At 49.4% G+C, this 17,650-nt stretch overlaps 1 protein-coding gene and 1 long non-coding RNA gene across 2 annotated transcripts in view; one reads left to right on the top strand and one right to left on the bottom strand.

Annotated features, from left to right (window-relative positions):
• The window catches only part of IL2RA (interleukin 2 receptor subunit alpha), a 43,540-nt gene extending 25,890 nt beyond the window's left edge, over nt 1–17,650 (top strand). Inside the window, exons 2-8 of the mRNA XM_018056950.1 lie at nt 3,017–3,199; nt 7,217–7,330; nt 9,453–9,674; nt 11,020–11,100; nt 11,429–11,500; nt 12,698–12,764; nt 16,082–17,650. Coding sequence (XP_017912439.1) covers nt 3,017–3,199; nt 7,217–7,330; nt 9,453–9,674; nt 11,020–11,100; nt 11,429–11,500; nt 12,698–12,764; nt 16,082–16,106 — 764 coding nt within the window. The 3' untranslated portion in view covers nt 16,107–17,650. The remainder of the gene's footprint in view (nt 1–3,016; nt 3,200–7,216; nt 7,331–9,452; nt 9,675–11,019; nt 11,101–11,428; nt 11,501–12,697; nt 12,765–16,081) is intronic.
• On the bottom strand, nt 8,246–12,706 carry LOC102169883. The gene is made up of 4 exons (XR_001296394.2): nt 11,876–12,706; nt 10,985–11,142; nt 9,752–9,888; nt 8,246–8,744 (listed from the first exon to the last, which is right to left on the bottom strand). It is a non-coding gene; the product is annotated as an uncharacterized LOC102169883 (long non-coding RNA).

Raw genomic sequence — 17,650 nt, 5'->3', positions numbered from 1 at the left:
GATGAGTCCATTATAATTTCAATTTGTCATCAGGACGAAGATGTACACCCAAGGACCCATCATTTCCATCACCCCACCGACTCCTTGCAGTCACCCGCCCACCACAACCCTGGTTTAATTCCTTTCTGTACACTAGTTTGTCTTTTCTTAAACTTTACATAAGTGGAGTCAACGTGCGTGTGTGTGGCTTTATCTTCTTTTGTTCAACATAACGTTTTTGAGATTTCTTAAAGCTACTACAAGTGTTTTCATAGACACAAGATTTCACTCCTCCTGGATAAATACCCAGGAGTGGGATGGTTAGATCGTAGGGCAGCTATATATCTAACTTCATGTTTAAAAACTTTGAATTTTCCAAAGTAACAGTGGTATTTTCACTCCCACCAGTAATGTCAGCAAGTTGCAGTCGCTCCCTGCCAACATTTGGTATTATCAGTCTTGTATCTATTTTACCCATTCTAACGGACTCTTTTACCAGTGGCTTCTGATTTGCTTTTCCATGATGTCTAATATGGTCTTGAGCACCTTTTCAAGTGATTACTGATAATCAGAAATCTTCTTTGGAGAAGCGACTTGAACAGTCTTTGCCCACTTATTTACTGTATCCATCACTATGGTATCGTACGGAGTAATTTCCCTAAAAATCACTCCCTAAAAATCCTCTGTGCTCTACATATTCATCTCTCCAGCCTCCCTGCTACAGCTAAGTCGCTTCAGTCGTGTCCGACTCTGTGCGACCCCATAGATGGCAGCCCACCAGGCTCCCCCATCCCTGGGATTCTCCAGGCAAGAACACTGGAGTGGGTTGCCATTTCCTTCTCCAGTTCAGGAAAGTGAAAAGTGAAAGTGAAGTCGCTCAGTCGTGTCTGACTCTTAGCGATCCCATGGACTACAGCCTATCAGGCTTCTCGGTCCACGGATTCTCCAGGCAAGAACACTGGAGTGGGTTGCCACTGCCTTCTCTGTAACCCTTGGCAACCATTGATTTTTTTTTTTTAATGACTTTATAGTTTTTCCTTTTATAGAATGCCTTATAGTCAGAATCATACAATGTGTGGTCTGTAAGATTTTCTTCTTTCACTTAGTGATATTCATTAATGTTTCCTCTATGTCTTCTTCTGGCTTGATAGCTCGTTTCTTTTAGCTCTGAATAACATTCCATTGTCTGAATTTACCACGGTTTATTTGTCCACTCACTTACTGAGGGACATCTAAGACTGCTTTTTCTGGACAGAGTAAAAAGGAGCTGAACTAGCACCTATTCTATGACTGTTATGTGCTGGGTGCTCTGCAAGTTACCTTGATGTGTTATTTCACATAATATTTAAAACAAATCAGTTAAATAATAATTATTATACAAATGTTACAGAAAAGGAAGATGCGTCTTAGATAAGTAGCTACAATAACACTGTGGCTAGTAAGCTGGTGGAGCTACAATTTAGAGACCCAGCTCCCTTCCCTTTCCACCTTTTCTTGCCTTATCATGATTATTACAATTACCAGAATTTAATTATGTGACGGGCTTCCCAGGGGGCGCTAATGGTAAAGAACCCGCCTGCCAAAGCAGGAGATGATAGGAGATGCGAGTGCGATCCCTGGGTCGGGAAGATCCCCTGGAGGAGGGCATGGCAACCCACCCCAGTATTCTTGCCTGGAGAATCCCATGGACAGAGGAGCCTGGTGGGCTGCCGTCCATGGGGTCGTAAAGAGTCAGACACGACTGAAGTGACTCAGCATGCACGTTATGTCTCAGGTTCCTCTACAACTGCTGGCCCACTCGGCCATTCAAGTTGCTGTTGTTCAGTCCCTTCTGGGTTAGAGGTGGGGCAAGCTGTTCACATTCTCCTCATCCTCTTGGGGGTGTCAGGAGGGTCCTGCATCCTGGATGGGGATAGGGGGTGGTCTCCAGGTCGGTGAGTGGCTGGGCAGAGCGTGAGGGCTCAGAGAAGCTCCACTCCATGCCGAGTGACTAACTCACAACTGGCAGACGGGCCTCTGCGGCCGCGGGTGCAGCCACCTGCCCAGAGCCGATGCCCTTCTCCTGGGTGGCGAGGCCAGCTGCGGGCAGCCCTGACCGCCTCACTTTCTCCCATTTCCTGTGCCGTCCTGTCCACCTCCTCCACACAGCCTATGACTTTATCCTGAAAAATCTCATCTCTTGAAGCAGGGCAACGTGTCTAGAGAGACACACAGTGGAATCCCTGTTCTGATGAGACCAGCACGTCTCCCTCCCCATGATAGCTGTGTGATCAGCCACTCCTTCAGGTGTCTTTAGTGGGAAACCAGTGACGGTTTTTTGGGCCAAGGGTGGATCAGGTTTTGTGGTCTGAGAAGAAATCTGGTAAACTCAGAGGTGGGCAGATGGGTGAGAAACACATTTCCTACCCACCACACACTGAGTGAACACTTAACAAGTATTTCTCCTCCAAGAAACAAATTCTCAACAGATACATTTCATCCCTCAGTTAAATCTGTGTGGCTTTCCCCGCTGCCCGACTTTCCTCATGTTAGTGAAGTGAAAGTCACTCAGTCGTGTCCAACGCTTTGTGACCCCATGGACTATACCCTGGAATTCTCCAGGCCAGACTACTGGAGTGTGGGTAGCCTTTCCCTTCTCCAGGGGATCTTCCCAACCCTGGAATTGAACCCAGGTCTCTCTCATTGCAGGCGGATTCTTTACCAGCTGAGCCACCAGGGAGGCCCTTCCTCACATTCCTTGTAAACTATGCTTGCTCGGTGGGAGTCGTCAGAATAAAACCCCAGCTGTTTCTATTCATTTAGTTTGAAAGACACTGTAGCTTGGAGAAGAACTTGGGTGAAGTTAAATTTTGAACCATCTCTGATCTAAAGATTTCTACAGAACCTTCAACAGCCTGAGTTTCTTTCCAGGAAAAAGTGGGGTACACGACAACCCCTTAAATCAAGGGAAGAAAAGTGGGATTCGATCGTTTTGATGGTTGACTGTGCCCATGTTTGGAAGCTCCTGGATTACTAAGGTGCCTTTTTGTCTTGGCAGAGGCTTGTTATGATGACCCTCCGAGACTCAGAAACGCCATGTTCAAGGCCCTCAGGTACGAGGTGGGCACCATGATAAACTGCGACTGCAAGGCCGGCTTCCGCAGGGTGTCGGCCGTCATGCGCTGCGTGGGGGACTCCAGCCACTCTGCCTGGAACAACAGATGCTTCTGCAACAGCACCTGTAAGAGCTTCCACTGGTAACCCTGAGGGAAGGACAAAAACTGTAGCAAAGAAGGAGGCAGAGCTGCAACTTTCCTTGGGGGCTGGTGTGGGGCTGGGGGGGGGCGGGGGGGAGTAGAATTCCTTTACAATGTTGTTAGTTTCTGCTGGATAAGGAAGTGAATCAGCTACAAGTATACATATGTCCCCTCCCTCCTGAGCCTCCCTCCACCCCTCATCCTACCCCTCCAGGTCACCACAGGGCACTGAGCTGAGCTCCGTGTGCTGTACAGCAGCTCCCCACTAGCTGTTTCACACACAGTCGTGTATATATGTAACTGCTACTCCTTCAGTTTGTCCCACCCTCCCCTTCCCCTGCTGTGTGCACACGCCCGTTCTCTGCATCTGCGTCTCTATTCCTGCCCTGCAAATAGGATCGTCTGTACCGCTTTTCCATGGCTCAGAAAGACACACGCGCCTCAGTGTTTACAGCAGCACTATTTACAATAGCCAGGACATGGAAGCAAACTAAACGTCCATTCGCAGAGGAATGGATAAAGAAGATGTGCTACATATATACAAGGGAATATTACTCAGCCATAAAAAGGGATGAAATTGGGTCACTTGTAGAGATTTGGGTGGACCTAGAGTCTGCCACACCAAGCCGTCAAGGAAACCACACTTTAAGAGGGCGTGGGGGGGGCAGATATTACACTAATAATCACTAAACAACTGAAAATAAATGTTCATAGTGATGTGAACGTAGCGCATGCAGCTGAGCTGTTCTCCACAGCAGCTGCCATTCTTCAGCTCAGTTCAGTTGCTCAGTCGTGTCCAACTCTTTGCAGCTTCACGGTCTGCAGCCGCCAGGCTTCCCTGTCCTTTCCCAGCTCCCGGAGCCTACTCAAATTCATGTCCATCAAGTTAGTGGTGCCAGCCAACCACTTCATCCTCTGTCGTCCCCTTCTCATCCTGCCTTCAATCTTTCCCAGCATCAGGGTGTTTTTTTAAAGAGTCAGCTCTTTACATCAGGTGGCCAAAGTATTGAAGTTTCAGCTTTAGCAGCAGTCTTTCCAATGAACACCCAGGACTGATTTCCTTGAAGGTTGACTTGTTGGATCTGCTTGCAGTCCAAGGGACTCTCAAGAGTCTTCTCCAACACCACAGTTCAAAAGCATCAATTTTTTGGCGCTCAGCTTTCTTCACAGTCCAACTCTCACATCCATACATGACTCCTGGAAAAACCATAGCTTTGATTAGACAGTTCTTTGTTAGTAATGTCTCTGCTTTTTAATAGGTTGTCTAGGTTGGTCATAGCTTTTCTTCCAAGGAGCAAGCATCTTTTAATTTCATGGCTGCAGTCACCATCTGCAGTGATTTTGGAACCCCCAAAATAAATCCTGCCATTATTTCCATGGTTTCCCCATCTATTTGCCATGCATGATGGGACTGGATACTATGATCTTAGTTTTCTGAATATTGAGCTTTAAGCCATTTTTTTCACTGTCCTCTTTCATTTTCATCACTAGGCTCTTTAGTTCTTCACTTTCTGCCATAAAGGTGGTGTCATCTGCATATCTGAGGTTATTGATATTTCTCCTGGCAATCTTGATTCCAGCTTGTGCTTCATGCAGCCCAGCATTTCGCATGATGTACTCTGCATATAAGTTAAATAAGCAGGGTGACAACATACAGTCTTAACGTATTCCTTTCCCAGTTTGGAACCAGTCCATTGTTCCATGTCCAATTCTAACTGTTGCTTCTTGACCTGCATACAGATTTCTCAGAAGGCAGGTCAGGTGGTCTGGTATTCCCATCTCTTTAAGAATTGTCCAGTTTGTTGTGATCCACACAGTCAAAGGTTTTAGTGTAGTCAATAAAGCAGAAGTAGATGTTTGTCTGGAATTCTCTTGCTTTTTCTATGATCCAAATATCATAGGATGTTGGCAATTTGATCTCTGGTTCCTCTGCCTTTTCTAAATCCAGCTTGAACATCTGGAAGTTCTTGGTTCATGCACTGTTGAAGCCTAGCTTGGAGAATTTTGAGCATTATTTTACTAATGTGTGAAATGAATGCAATTGTGTGGTAGTTTAAACATTCTTTGGCATTGCTTTTCTTTGGGATTGGAATGAAAGCTGACCTTTTCCAGTCCTGTGGCCACTGCTGAGTTTTCCAAATTTGCTAGCATATTGAGTGCAGCACTTTAGCAACAGCATCTTTTAGGATTTGAAATAGCTCAGCTGGAATTCCATCACCTCCACTAGCTTTGTTCATAGTGATGCTTCCTAAGGCCCACTTGACTTCATATTCAAGGATGTCTGTTCTAGTTGAGTGATCACATCATCGTGGTTGTCTGGGTCATGAAGATCTTTTCTGTATAGTTCTTCTGTGTTTTCTTGCCACCTCTTCTTAATATCTTTTGCTTCTGTTAGGTCCATACTGTTTCTGTCCTTTATTGTGCTCATCTTTGCATGAAATGTTCCCTTGGTTTCTCTAATTTTCTTGAAGACATCTCTAAACATGTCCATTCTATGGTTTTCCTCTATTTTTTTTGCATTAATCACTTAGGCAGGCTTTCTTATCTCTCCCTGCTATTCTTTGGAACTATGCATTCAAATGGGTATATCTTTCCTTTTCTCCCTTCCTTTCACTTCTCTTCTCAGCTATTTGTAAAGCCTCCTCAGACAACAATTTTGCCTTTTTGCATTTCTTCTTCTTCGGGATGGTTTTGACAACTGCCTCCTGTACAGTGTCACAAACCTCCGTCCACAGTTGGCACTCTGCCTATGAGATTTAATCCCTTGAATCTATTTCTCACTTCCACTGTATAATCATAGAAAGTGAAAGTGAAGTCTCTCAGTCCTGTCCGACTCTTTGCGACCCCATGGACCGTAGCCTACCACAGTCCTGCGTCCATGGGATTTTCCAGGCAAGAGTACTGGAGTGGGTTGCTATTTCCTTCTCCAGAGGATCTTCCCGACCCAGGGACTGAACCTGGGTTTCCCACATTGTAGGCAGACGCTGTACCATCTGAGCCACCAGGGAAGTAGGATTTGACTTATGTCATACTTGAGTGGTCTAGTGGTTTTCCTAGTTTCTTCGATTTAAGTCTCAGTTTTGCAATAAGGAGTTCATGATCTGAGCCACAATCAGCTCCTGGTCTTGTTTTTGCTGACAGAATAGAGCTTCTCCATCATCACCTGCAAAGAATAAAATCAACCTGATTTTGGTATTGACCATCTGGTGCTGTCCACGTGTAGAGTCGTCTCTTGTGTTGTTGGAAGAGGTGTTTACTATGACCAGTGTGTTCTCTTGGCACAACTCTGTTCACCTTTGCCCTGCTCCATTTTGTACTCCAAGGCCAAACTTGCCCAACTGTTACTCCAGGTATCTCTTGACTTCCTACTTTTGCATTCCAGTCCCCTATGATGAAAAGGACATCTTTTTTTTGGTGTTAGTTCTAGGTCTTGTAGGTCATCATAGAACCGTTCAGTTTCAGCTTCTTCAGCTTTAGTGGTTAGGGCGTAGACTTGGATTACCGTGATATTGAATGGTTTGCCTTGGAAGCAGAGACCATTCTGTCTTTTCTGAGACTGCACACATTGCCCCTCTTCAGGATGCCCTCTGACTCTTAAACGACCTGCCTTCGGGAGGCAGGAGTGGCTGAGGTTACTCCTCTGCCTGCCACACTCGCCTCCATGCACGGCGTTGACAGGCTGATGGCCAGAACGGGGTCCCTTTTGGGGAGATACACAGGCACAAACCATTCAGCCAGAAAAGCTTGGGTCCTTCGGAAACACACTGTAGGCTACTATCGTCACGTACAGGAAGCCTGCCTGGCGGGCTGGTGCTCTGCTGCCCATGAACAGGCCCACTGAGAGCCCCCTGAGGACAGGGTGTGTGGGGCTCATTTTTATAACGTCAGCATCCCCCAATATTGCTTGGCACGTCACAGGCCCTAGAAAGATGTTCTTTCTGAGGGTTTTCTCTTTTAAACACCTGTGAAGTTATATTCTTCATTCCCTCCATACTCTCTAGCCCCTGCTAAGAACCCAGTAAAACCAGTTACTCCTGGATCCGAAGAACAGAGGGAGAGAAAACCCACAGATGCACAGAGCCAAACGCAGCCTCCGGAGCAAGCTGACCTTCCAGGTAGGAGCGGACCTGCTCTCTCACAGACACGCTCAGTGCGCCCCTGAGGAGGAGAGTCCGGCCTGTGGTCCTCTCTCCCGAGGACGCCCTGGGGACCGGCGCCGCGGTGCGGTGGTGGCAGGCTATCGGCTCAGCATCTCGAGCCCCTCCTACAGCAGCCAGCCTGGGCTCTGAGCGTCCACCAGGCTTGGGAACTGGCCCAAGAGGGCTCAATTCAGTTCAACTCAACTCACTTCCATTCAAATAGCATTTGGGGGCCAACTGCCCCAAGCACAGTGGCCAGAGAATAGCAATCTGAGTCGCCAGTACTCCTTGGCCTCAAAAGATGCTCTGTGTTTCCCTTAAGGAAGAGACACTGAACTGTGAGCCAAGTAATTGACTTCCAGACATCTCTATTTCCAACAGGACAGGGTTCTGAGGCCGGTGGGGCCACATTGGCTTCTGGAAGCTGCGGACAGAACTTGAGCTAATGGGCTGTGGACAAGCCAGTGCTGTGTCACCCAGCTGCTGCCCCGACTTCCCAAAATTAATACAGTGGAAGTCAGCCTTGACATCAGGAAGAAAGGAGCCTGTTAGGGAAACCTGAGCTTTGGGGGGCGCAGCTGACCTTTCAATACCCTGTGCCCTACGCTGATTGTACAACCTTACAAAGAACTTTACGACTTGGTATATAATCTCATTCCAACCTCAGAAGCCAGTGAGTCAGGGGGCAGGAAATATTTCTTCAATTTACTGATGGAATTGAGATGCGGAGACCAGTAAAGACATGGCACAACTCACAAAAGGGACTGAAATAAGGCCTCAGGTCTCCTGAACTAGACCAGGGGTCTTGGTACGATTATTTAAGCTACTTTGAATTTATTTTCAGCTTTTATTAATTAACAAAAAATAAAAAGACAACGACTAATCTGGGGAACCTGCTGCAATACGCTGTCTCCTCTCCTTGTCACTATGACTTTGTTCTGGAGTGAGGATTCAGAACACATTAGTTGCTTTCCTCTCCTTCTCGCCTCCCATATTCCACAATTCCTGAAAGTTTTCTCAAGAGGTCAGTGTTTACTCTCCTTACTCAAGAGATAACCAGCTGCCTCTGGCTAAGGGATGCAGACTGTCTTAATTTGGAGGTTTTCACTCGAAAGAAGCAAAACTAACTCCAACAGGTCTGGACAGTCATGAATTTTACTGACTGGAAAGGCAATTTGATTCTGAGACTTGAATACACGTTCAAGGATGGACTGCAAGATGCTGTACTGAGCAGACCCCTCAGGATGGGACCGCTAGGCCTCCTGCTGCAAAGGGTCATGAGGGCAGTGGGAGGGGTTATGTTGGATCCTTGGGGTTGTGGAAGGTCAGAGCATACACACAGCTTCACAGTTCTGGGCTTAGAAGGATCTGTGGTTCCATGTGTCCAGATCTGGGGGGCAAGAGATTAAATCAGGACAGGACATGATCTGTGGGGTTAAAGGTCAGCCAGGCTTTGGTTTTAGTTGGATGAGGGGAAAGTTACTGGACATGGGAATTTTCAGAGGCCTTAAAAGGGCAAGCTTCAGGCATGGCTTGGTCAGGGACCAATTTCTCTAGGATCGGCTTGGTGCTTCCCTCCTCCCAGCTTCGGATTTGTCCCAGGTACTTCTCCATGGCTCCGAGACAACCACTTGAGGATGTTCTTCCTCACTTAGCGTCGAGATCTAGGTGGTCTCCACATCTCCTCGGCCCAGACTGGCTGGAGCCTGCCCTTAACCCTTAGCTGAAACCACTGTTCGCACGCCTGTCCACTTGGCAAATCTCTCCCGGTCAGCAGAAGCTCATTTCTCTGCGTCCCCAGAGCGAGCACCTGTGTCTCGAGTGTCATGCTCCCCACGTTCTCCCTGCAGAGGCTCCCCTCCCTGATCCACTGTCTGCTCACTGCAGGGGAGGGGGACTGGGTCTTCATGCCTTTCACAAAGTGCCTAGCAAAGGCCCTAACAAATAGATGTTACCAATACTTATTGGAAGAAAGCGGGAGAGGGGTGGAGGAGGGGGCCAAAGAAAAGAAGGACTGCGGTCTGGTCTCTAGGAAGAGACAGTCTGGCCTCACAGCATCTCCTCAACTTGCCTCTGGAATTCCCTTCCCCTTGTCCAGGTCACTGCGAGGAACCACCGCCATGGGAACATGAACGTGAACCTTTGAAGAGAGTCTATCATTTCACGCTGGGGCAGACGGTTCACTACCAGTGTGCCCAGGGATTCAGGGCCCTACACACCGGTCCTGCTGAAAGCACCTGCACGATTATCCACGGGGAGATGAGGTGGACCAGGCCCAGGCTCAAGTGCATAAGTGAAGGGGCGAACAGTCAGGCTCCAGGTACAGAGGTGCCCCAGCCCAGGGCCCGCCGCCTGGCGGCTTCCCTGAGGCAGGCCCAGCTGGGCTCCCTGACACACCTGCCACGTGGTCCTGGGCGAGCTCCTTCCTCTCCTGGGGCCTTGGTTTGTTCTCACTCTAGAAAACAGATGAGATGAACTGGAAGGTCTCCACGCCCTGGGGTCCCCCATTTCCTGATGGGGATACAGAGCAGGATCTGAAAGAGGAAGACAGGTGTCTGCCGGGGGTCCCCCCACCCCTACATGGCGCTGCTCCCGTTTCTAGCTGATCCTGAAATTCCCCCTCTGCCTCTAAGCTACCAAGACCTCCTCATTGCAAAGGGGAAGTCCGCCTGCCTTGCATACGCCTCCAACTTGCTGATGCATAACCTAAGTCCATTCTCCTTCTGTACCAGGAGAAAGCCACCCCCCTTCTTATGTGAGTCCCACCTGAGCTTTGCCAAAGTGCAGACGTGCAGGGCAGGGACTTTTCAAGCACAGACACACATGCACACGCTTGTATGCTCATTCACGCACATGGACAAGCCACCCACATTGAATTCTTCTGCTACTGAAATCATATTACCATATCTACAATCAAAAGGCCCCCCATTGGGCCCTAACTGTCAGTGGTTTCTTTGCTTGCCCCCATTGCCCAGGCCCCACACCTCCCTCTTGGATCTTCTGGGGGTGGTGCTGTGTTTCTTTCCCATAGCCCGTCCCCCGTGAGTCACGCTGCCCACCAGGCGTGTCCATGAGCAATGGGGAATCTGTCACAGAGAAAAGCTCTCCTTTTGTGCATTTCTACTTTAATCGGATTCCCAGGTGGCCCTAGCGGTAAAGAACCCACCTGCCAATGCAGGAGATATAAGAGGTTCAATCCCTGCATTGGAAGATCCCTGGAGAAGGAAATGGCAACCCACTCCAGGATTCTTCCCTGGAGAATCACATGGACAGAGGAGCCTGCTGGGCTACAGTCCATAGGGTCGCAAAGAGTCTGACACGACTGAAGTGACTTAGCACGCACACACTTTGCTTAATGGTTGATGGAATTTGTATTAGGGTGACCCAATTCCAAGCTGCAGACGGCAACCAGAGCTGAGTAGGAAGTTTGGGGAGAAAGCTGCTCAGAGCTCCAAGGAGAGCCAGAGTCAGGGTCACAGGTCCCTCCCTCCCGCTCCACTGGGCTCACTGACCAATTCACCGTGACTCTGATGGGGACCGCAGAGCCGAGACACACCTCAGCTACCATGTCTGGGGTCAGCTGAGGAGGCGGAGGGGGTGGGTGGGAGACCCCAGACCCCCACTCCTCACCTCTGCCCCACAAACATCCTTCTTCTCTCCTCCAGATGAAGCAGAGCCTCCGGAGAGCACGGAAGCTCCACCTGGGAGTGGAACTTTCTTAACAACCAGGACGGCAGGGACCACAGGTACGGCTGGCATTCTTGGAGGATAAAAGCTTGGCTATTAAACTGTGGGGCAGGAGAGGGAAGAGCTGGCTTGGGAGCTGCCCCCGGTGCTAGAGACGGTCCACATCCGCACACGACCTCCCAGGCCTCAGACATGGGCAGTGTCACTGGTGTCACAGGTTAGGCAAGTTGGAGGGCAGCAGCTCGAGGCAGAAGATGTTCAGAAGTCAGGCCAGGGCTCCAGCAGCCTCCGAGGCCCCCACCTCCAGAAGCCTGGACTCTCCCAGCCCCAAGCAGCCCCATGCAGCCCCACAGCCAGCATCCACAAGCTCCTCCCCCTCTCTTGCAGATTTCCAGAAGCCCACACGCGTGGTTGCAACGCTGGATACGTTCATATTTACCACTGAGTACCAGATCGCAGGTGGGTAGTGACCCAATGGAAGCCTACACATTTGCTTGGTGGGTGGTGAGCTGCTCGGTGAGTTAGTCTAAATGAACTCTTTATACGATGTGTATAAAACTCAAAGACGAATCCATAGCATAACTTGACTCAGAGTCACAGGCACAGCTGTGGTGAGTCAGCAGTGAGGCCCAGCCTCAACCAGCTCCCAGAGGACAAACACCCAGCACCTGGATGTGAGTGGAGGGAGGTGGCGTGCCCAGCGCAGAAGAGAAAAAACACGCCAAGACCACTCCAGCTGCCTTCTGGTGGGAGCCAGAAACAGGCTTTGAGGGAAACAAACAAACAAAAAAGCTCAAACACCAAACGGAGCTCTTAGAGTAGAATGCTGGTTACCAGGGCCTGGGGGTGAGGCAAAGAGAAGACGGTGACAAAGGGCTGGGACTTCGTCAGCAGAGGAGTCGGCCTGGGGACGGTCAGGGTGTGGGGATCACCACCAACGATGCTGTGTTGCGGACTTGAAAGCTGCTAACAGCAAATCTTCAATGTTCTTGGCACAGAAAAGAAATAGTAATTACAATATATTTTGCAATAAAAGTGCACACCTTAAAATTACAGCCTGTTACGGGTCAATTATATCTTACGGGTGGATGGAGGGAGAAAAACAGGCTTTGAGGCACCATAGACGGCTGGCTGGATGGATGACCGCCAGCTCCAGGGCAAAGGAAAGAGTGTGTGGGAAACAGAGATATTTTCAGGAGACGCCACGTGTTTATTACTTACTGTTATACTCATCTTGATATTTCAACATTTCTTTCACCCCCTGCGGGCCTCACTCAAGGTCTTTTTAACTGAGGCTGGGCCTCTGACCCTCTCTGAAGAGGGTGCCTGTCAGCTGCTCCCCGAGAAGGAGGGGAGCTCCCCTGGGAAAGGCTGGGCCCTTCTGGTCCATACCCCAGGTCCTGGTCTTGCAGCCTCCAGGGAGCCTGGGCAGGAGGGAGCTGCGTTCTGAAAAGGGGCGGTGGAGACCGCTGCGCTCACCTCCCCGGAAGCACTGAGCCGGTGTGGAGGGCTGGGGGACCGACACGAGGGAAGAGGGTGTGGAGGGCTGGGGGACCGACACGCGGGAAGAGGGTGTGGAGGGCTGGGGGACCGACACGCGGGAAAGGGCGCTCAGCCCCCCGGGGCCGCCTCCCTGACCCGCTTCTCTGTCCACAGTGGCCGGCTGCATCCTCCTGCTCTCCAGCGTCCTCCTCCTGAGCTGCCTCACGTGGCAGCGGAGATGGTGAGTACTTGTGAAAAAGAACTGCCTGACGCCGTGTGAGTCCCCCAGATGCCCAGAACTGCAGTCTTCCGGAGACGGGAGCAGACACCGCAGCCTGGCCCAGAGAGCTGTTCCAAGCGTTAGTCACTCAGTCGCGTTCCGCTCTTTGCCACCCCGTGGACTGTAGCATGCCAGGCGCCTCTGTCCATGGGATTCTCCAGGCAAGAATACTGGAGTGGGTTGCCATTCCCTACTTCAGGGGATCTTTCTGACCCAGGGATCAGACCCCGGTCTCCTGCATTTCAGTCAGATTCTTTACCGACTAAGCCACCAAAAGCCTTCCTAAAATCCAGTGTCATCTGAGAGCGCCCTCTTGTGGCCAGATGAAATACTACCTTTTTTTTTTTTTTTTTTTTAAGCAATTGCTAGCATTAAGAAAAGTAAGATCGTGGCAGCCAGTCCCATCACTTCATGGCAAATAGATGGGGAAACAATGCAAACAGTAACAGACTTTATTTTGGGGAGCTCCAAAATCACTGCAGATGGTGACTGCAACCATGAAAGTAAAAGACGCTTGTTCCTTGGAAGGAAAGCTATGACCAAACTAGACAGCACATTAAAAAGCAGAGACATTACTTTGCCAACAAAGGTCTGTCTAGTCAAGGCTGTAGTTTTTCCAGTAGTCATGTATGGATGTGAGAGTTGGAGTATAAAGAAAGGTGAGCACGGAAGAATTGATGCTTTTGAACTGTGGTGTTAGACTCTTGAGAGTCCCTTGGACCACAAGGAGATCCAACCAGTCAATCCAAAGGAAATCAGTCCTGAATATTCATTGTAAGGACTGATGCTGAAGCTGAAACTCAAATACCTTGGCCACCTGATGCAAAGAACTGACTCATTTGAAAAGACCCTGATGCTGGGAAAGTTTGACGGTGGGGAGGAGAAGGGGATGACAGAGGATGAGATGGTTGGATGGCATCACTGAGGCAATAGACACGAGTTTGAGTAGGCTCTGAGAGTTGGTGATGGACAGGGAAGCCTGGTGTGGTGCAGTCCTTGGGTTTGCAAAGAATCGGACACAATTGAGCTACTGAACTGAACTAGGAGCTAGTGATGAGATGGAGCTGGCTTACAAAGGCTCCTGAAAGCCAAAAGTTTGGTGTTCTGGAGTTTTGCAATCTGCTTTTAAGTTTAGTCATTATTAAAAACTAAAGTATTAAGCTTACAATTAAATAAGTTAAGCAGTACAAAGACAATATTCAAAATTAATCACTTTCTAATTATTTTATTGCATTTGACTACTTTATTCTCAGGGTTGTTTGCATCCGTGTACCTGTGTTGAGGAAACACTGCCTAGATGATGACTTTACACTGTGCCTCTCTCCCCAGCTCTGTATCAAGGACATATTGACACTGGGTGTTGTGGGGTTTTTACACCATGGAGGTGAGCAGACTGTTTCCGAGAGCTGGTTGTTAAGCATTTGCCTGCAGGCCAGTTCTTGCAGCCTCACTCCATGGGAGCTCTTAGCCAGGTAGGAGGTAACCAGATGCTGCTGAGAGCTGTCTGACAGGGCTGTCACTAGCCACATGCAGATACTTCAGCTTAAACTTAAATAAATGAAATATGATTAAAAGTTCGATCTACACGTGGCAGTAGCCACATTTCAGGTGTTTGATAGCCACATGTGGCCACCTTGTTGGACAACACAGATACGAAACATTCCCATCTTCGCAGAAAGTTCTTACAGCATAGTGCTGGCTAGAAACTAGCAGTTTTCAATTCAGGAAATCCCCTTGGCACAGCTAGCTGTGCTATGATTTTTCCTTTTCTGCAGCTATTGTCTTCTACTCCCCCAAAGTTTTATAGACCAGCTCCTGTGTAGATGTGGGTCAAAGGGCACACAATTGCAGTTAGGAGATGGCCAAGTTCTGGGGAATCTGACGCAGCAGCTTAGGTGACTACAGGCAACAGCAGTGTATCTATACACTTTAGAGTTGCTAAGAGACTAGCTCTTGAATATTCTCACCACCAAAAAAGAAATGACAACCACGCGATGTGATGGAAGTGTTAGCTTAACAGCAAGGTGGTTATTACATCACAACACATAACTGTATCAAATCAACACACTACACCTTAAACTTCCACAGTGTTCATTGCCAAATATGTCTTGATTTTAAAAGGACTCAGAGACTATCTCCTGTGTACCAGGCACTTGGTAGGGGCCTCAGGATGATTAAGAAGGGCCCCTGCTCTCAGGAGCTTATAGACCAGTCAAGGAGAAGGGAAAATAAAAGAGAGAGACTTGAAATGCAGTTTGTGAAAGCCTAAGACTGAGGTGTTACGGAGAATGAAGAGACAAATGACACGCGTCATCCTACGTGGGGGCGCCCAACAGGCTTTCGGAGCCGGTGGCGGCAGACAGGCGAAGAGCAGCGGGAGCAGCTGCAAGGCAGAGGGACAGGAGGGGAAGGGGAGCGTCCTGAAGGGCAGGAGGCTGTCTGCGAGGGTCTGGCCGTTCTCCGCACTGAGGGGTACAATGCACGGGACAGTGGTCGCAGTGCCCTGATGCGTGATGGCCAGAGGCCACATCCTGGAAGGTCAGGCCAGACTGGGGGACTCAGCCCCATCCTGAGGGCAGCAGCAGCCACAGAAGCTGGCGTATGGCGTAGATGGTAGCATCGGCCTTTGAATGGTCCGGCCACCAGAAAGGCTGGATTGAGGGTGGTAACAGTGGTGGCAGTTTGATATGTTACGCTGGAATAAATCCACCCAGGGGACGAGGAGAGCATGGACCAGGTCGGGGGCATCAGCTAAACCAGAGGAAAAGAATGGAGAGACACATAAAGGAGTCAGGTTAGCAGAGTCTGGTGGCTGACTGGAAGTGAGTGTGAAGGAGGAGGGTTGACTCGAGATGATGCAGGTACCCACTCCCCAGGGACTGTCATCACCACCTACAGGACAAGATGCAAAGTGAGGATGTGCACCCTGTGAGGAGCAGCCCCTGAGCACAGCCTATCTCTCGGCCCCTCCCCAAGACCCACCAGCTCCCCCACCTGTAACCGGCCGGACCTCGGGCTCACCTTCAGCCCCGCAGGCTGTGCAACGACTGGGTCACGTCCCCATGAGCTGCCGGGGCTCAGTCAGTCAGCTGGGGCTTCAGTCCCACGGGGCTGCCGGTCTTGACCTCTAGAGGGATGATCAGTGGGATGGTCAGGGTATCCTTAAAGCTAGCGGGTCAGTGGGGCTTTTGTGGGCTGCTCAACCCACATCCGTTTAGTGAGATCATATTGGTTTTGGTGCAGCATTCCCCCCATGACTATGCCTTGTATCACCACAGGAAGAAGAACAGAAGGACAATCTAGAAAACCAAGGGCCAGCAGAAGTCAAGAACAGCCCACAGATGTCACGGACCACAATCAAAATCAAAGAAGCTAAACACTCATCCAAGAGGCATCTCCTGATCCGGTGGGCTCTGGAAAGCTCTGAAGTCACGTAACAGAACACTGGGCAACTGCAGCCCCATCGTGAAGCCAGCTCTGTAGTATCAACCCTTGAGGCTGACCCGTGTCTAGGCAGCAAGTCCAAGGTCGCTGAAGGAACAGGGAGAGGCAACCAGAACTCTTTCTCCTGTTTTTATGTATATGTGATCACTAGACCACAAGTAGCCTGGAGCTCTCTCCACACCATGTGGAGTGTAAAGAAGAGTAGTTTCATGCTAAGAGCATCCCAACTTCCCAGGTTAGAAATCCCAAGGAAAGCCCTAGCACTGATGTAAATAGACACACGTGATCTCTGCCCGGGTGAGTGGACTTTGTCCCCGGATCCACATAAGTCTTTTCCAAGCCTCTGGTTGACCAGCCCACTCTCCTGTTCATATGCCCCCAAAGGAATCCTTTTGACCCTAGCCCAGTCCTCCAAGTTAGCGCCCTCTACTGAACCTTCCAGTTTGAGTTTCTAAAGAACAGATTCCCTGGGCGGGGCTAGTCTTTGGGTGACCGCCGAAGACAGCAAGCATACCCATGGAACTGTTGAGCTTCAGAGTTTGAAAGGATTTCACCGGAGTTAATGACAGGAGAAGGGGGAGAAGCTGGGTCCCAGGTAGTGGGTTATCCTTAACATTTAGCTTCAGCTGTTTGTGACTGGCTGTTCTAACAGCTTTTTCTCTGGGATTGCTACAAATTATGCTCTGCATTCGGCTGCCACAAATTTGATGTTTACAGACAGACACACAGTGTGTAAATGTGTGCATTTGCAAAGAGGTGTCATAAAAACACTGATAAGGAGGCAGTACATTCAGTGTTTATGGGAGGAAAGAAAGAAAGAAGGATGGGGGCGGGGAGCGCATGTAATTACAGATGAGGTCACATCAGTGACCCTCACACTGTGAGGAAATTAAAATTGCCTGGAGAACTTGGTGAGACCTGGAAGCCTGGGCCCATCTCCAAAGTTTCTGAGTCAGCAGGTCTGGGGTAGGAACCGAGAATCCACGTCTAATAGTTTACAGGGGATGCTGACAATGCTGGTCCGGGGACCACATTTTGAGAATCACCGGGTTTAAACCTCTCCATACCTGCCGACCCTCAACCCCCAGTGGAAAAGCCAGCCTTGGGGGCTGAGATTTCAGTGCAAGTTCAGACTCTTGCCCAAGATATCAATTCTCAATCAGTTGACAGATGTCCTGGCTGAACAAAATCACATGATGAAGGAGATTAATGAAAAATTTAAATCAGCAGCCAGTTTTCATTTCTGAGAGGGCAGGCAGGAAAGTGTTACCAAAAAATGCACAGGTATCAGCAGGTCTATATCCAGGTTAAAAAGTGGTTTTCTGTCCTTTCTGTGACCAACCAAGTACAATCAGACTCCATCGTCAGCATTCCCTGACATGTATGTTTTCTGGGAAAGTAAG

Source organism: Capra hircus, chromosome 13 (assembly GCF_001704415.2).
Source record: "Capra hircus breed San Clemente chromosome 13, ASM170441v1, whole genome shotgun sequence".
Lineage (NCBI taxonomy): Eukaryota > Metazoa > Chordata > Mammalia > Artiodactyla > Bovidae > Capra > Capra hircus.
Note: the sequence above shows the minus strand (reverse complement) of the source record. Positions and strands in the feature narration are given on the sequence as shown.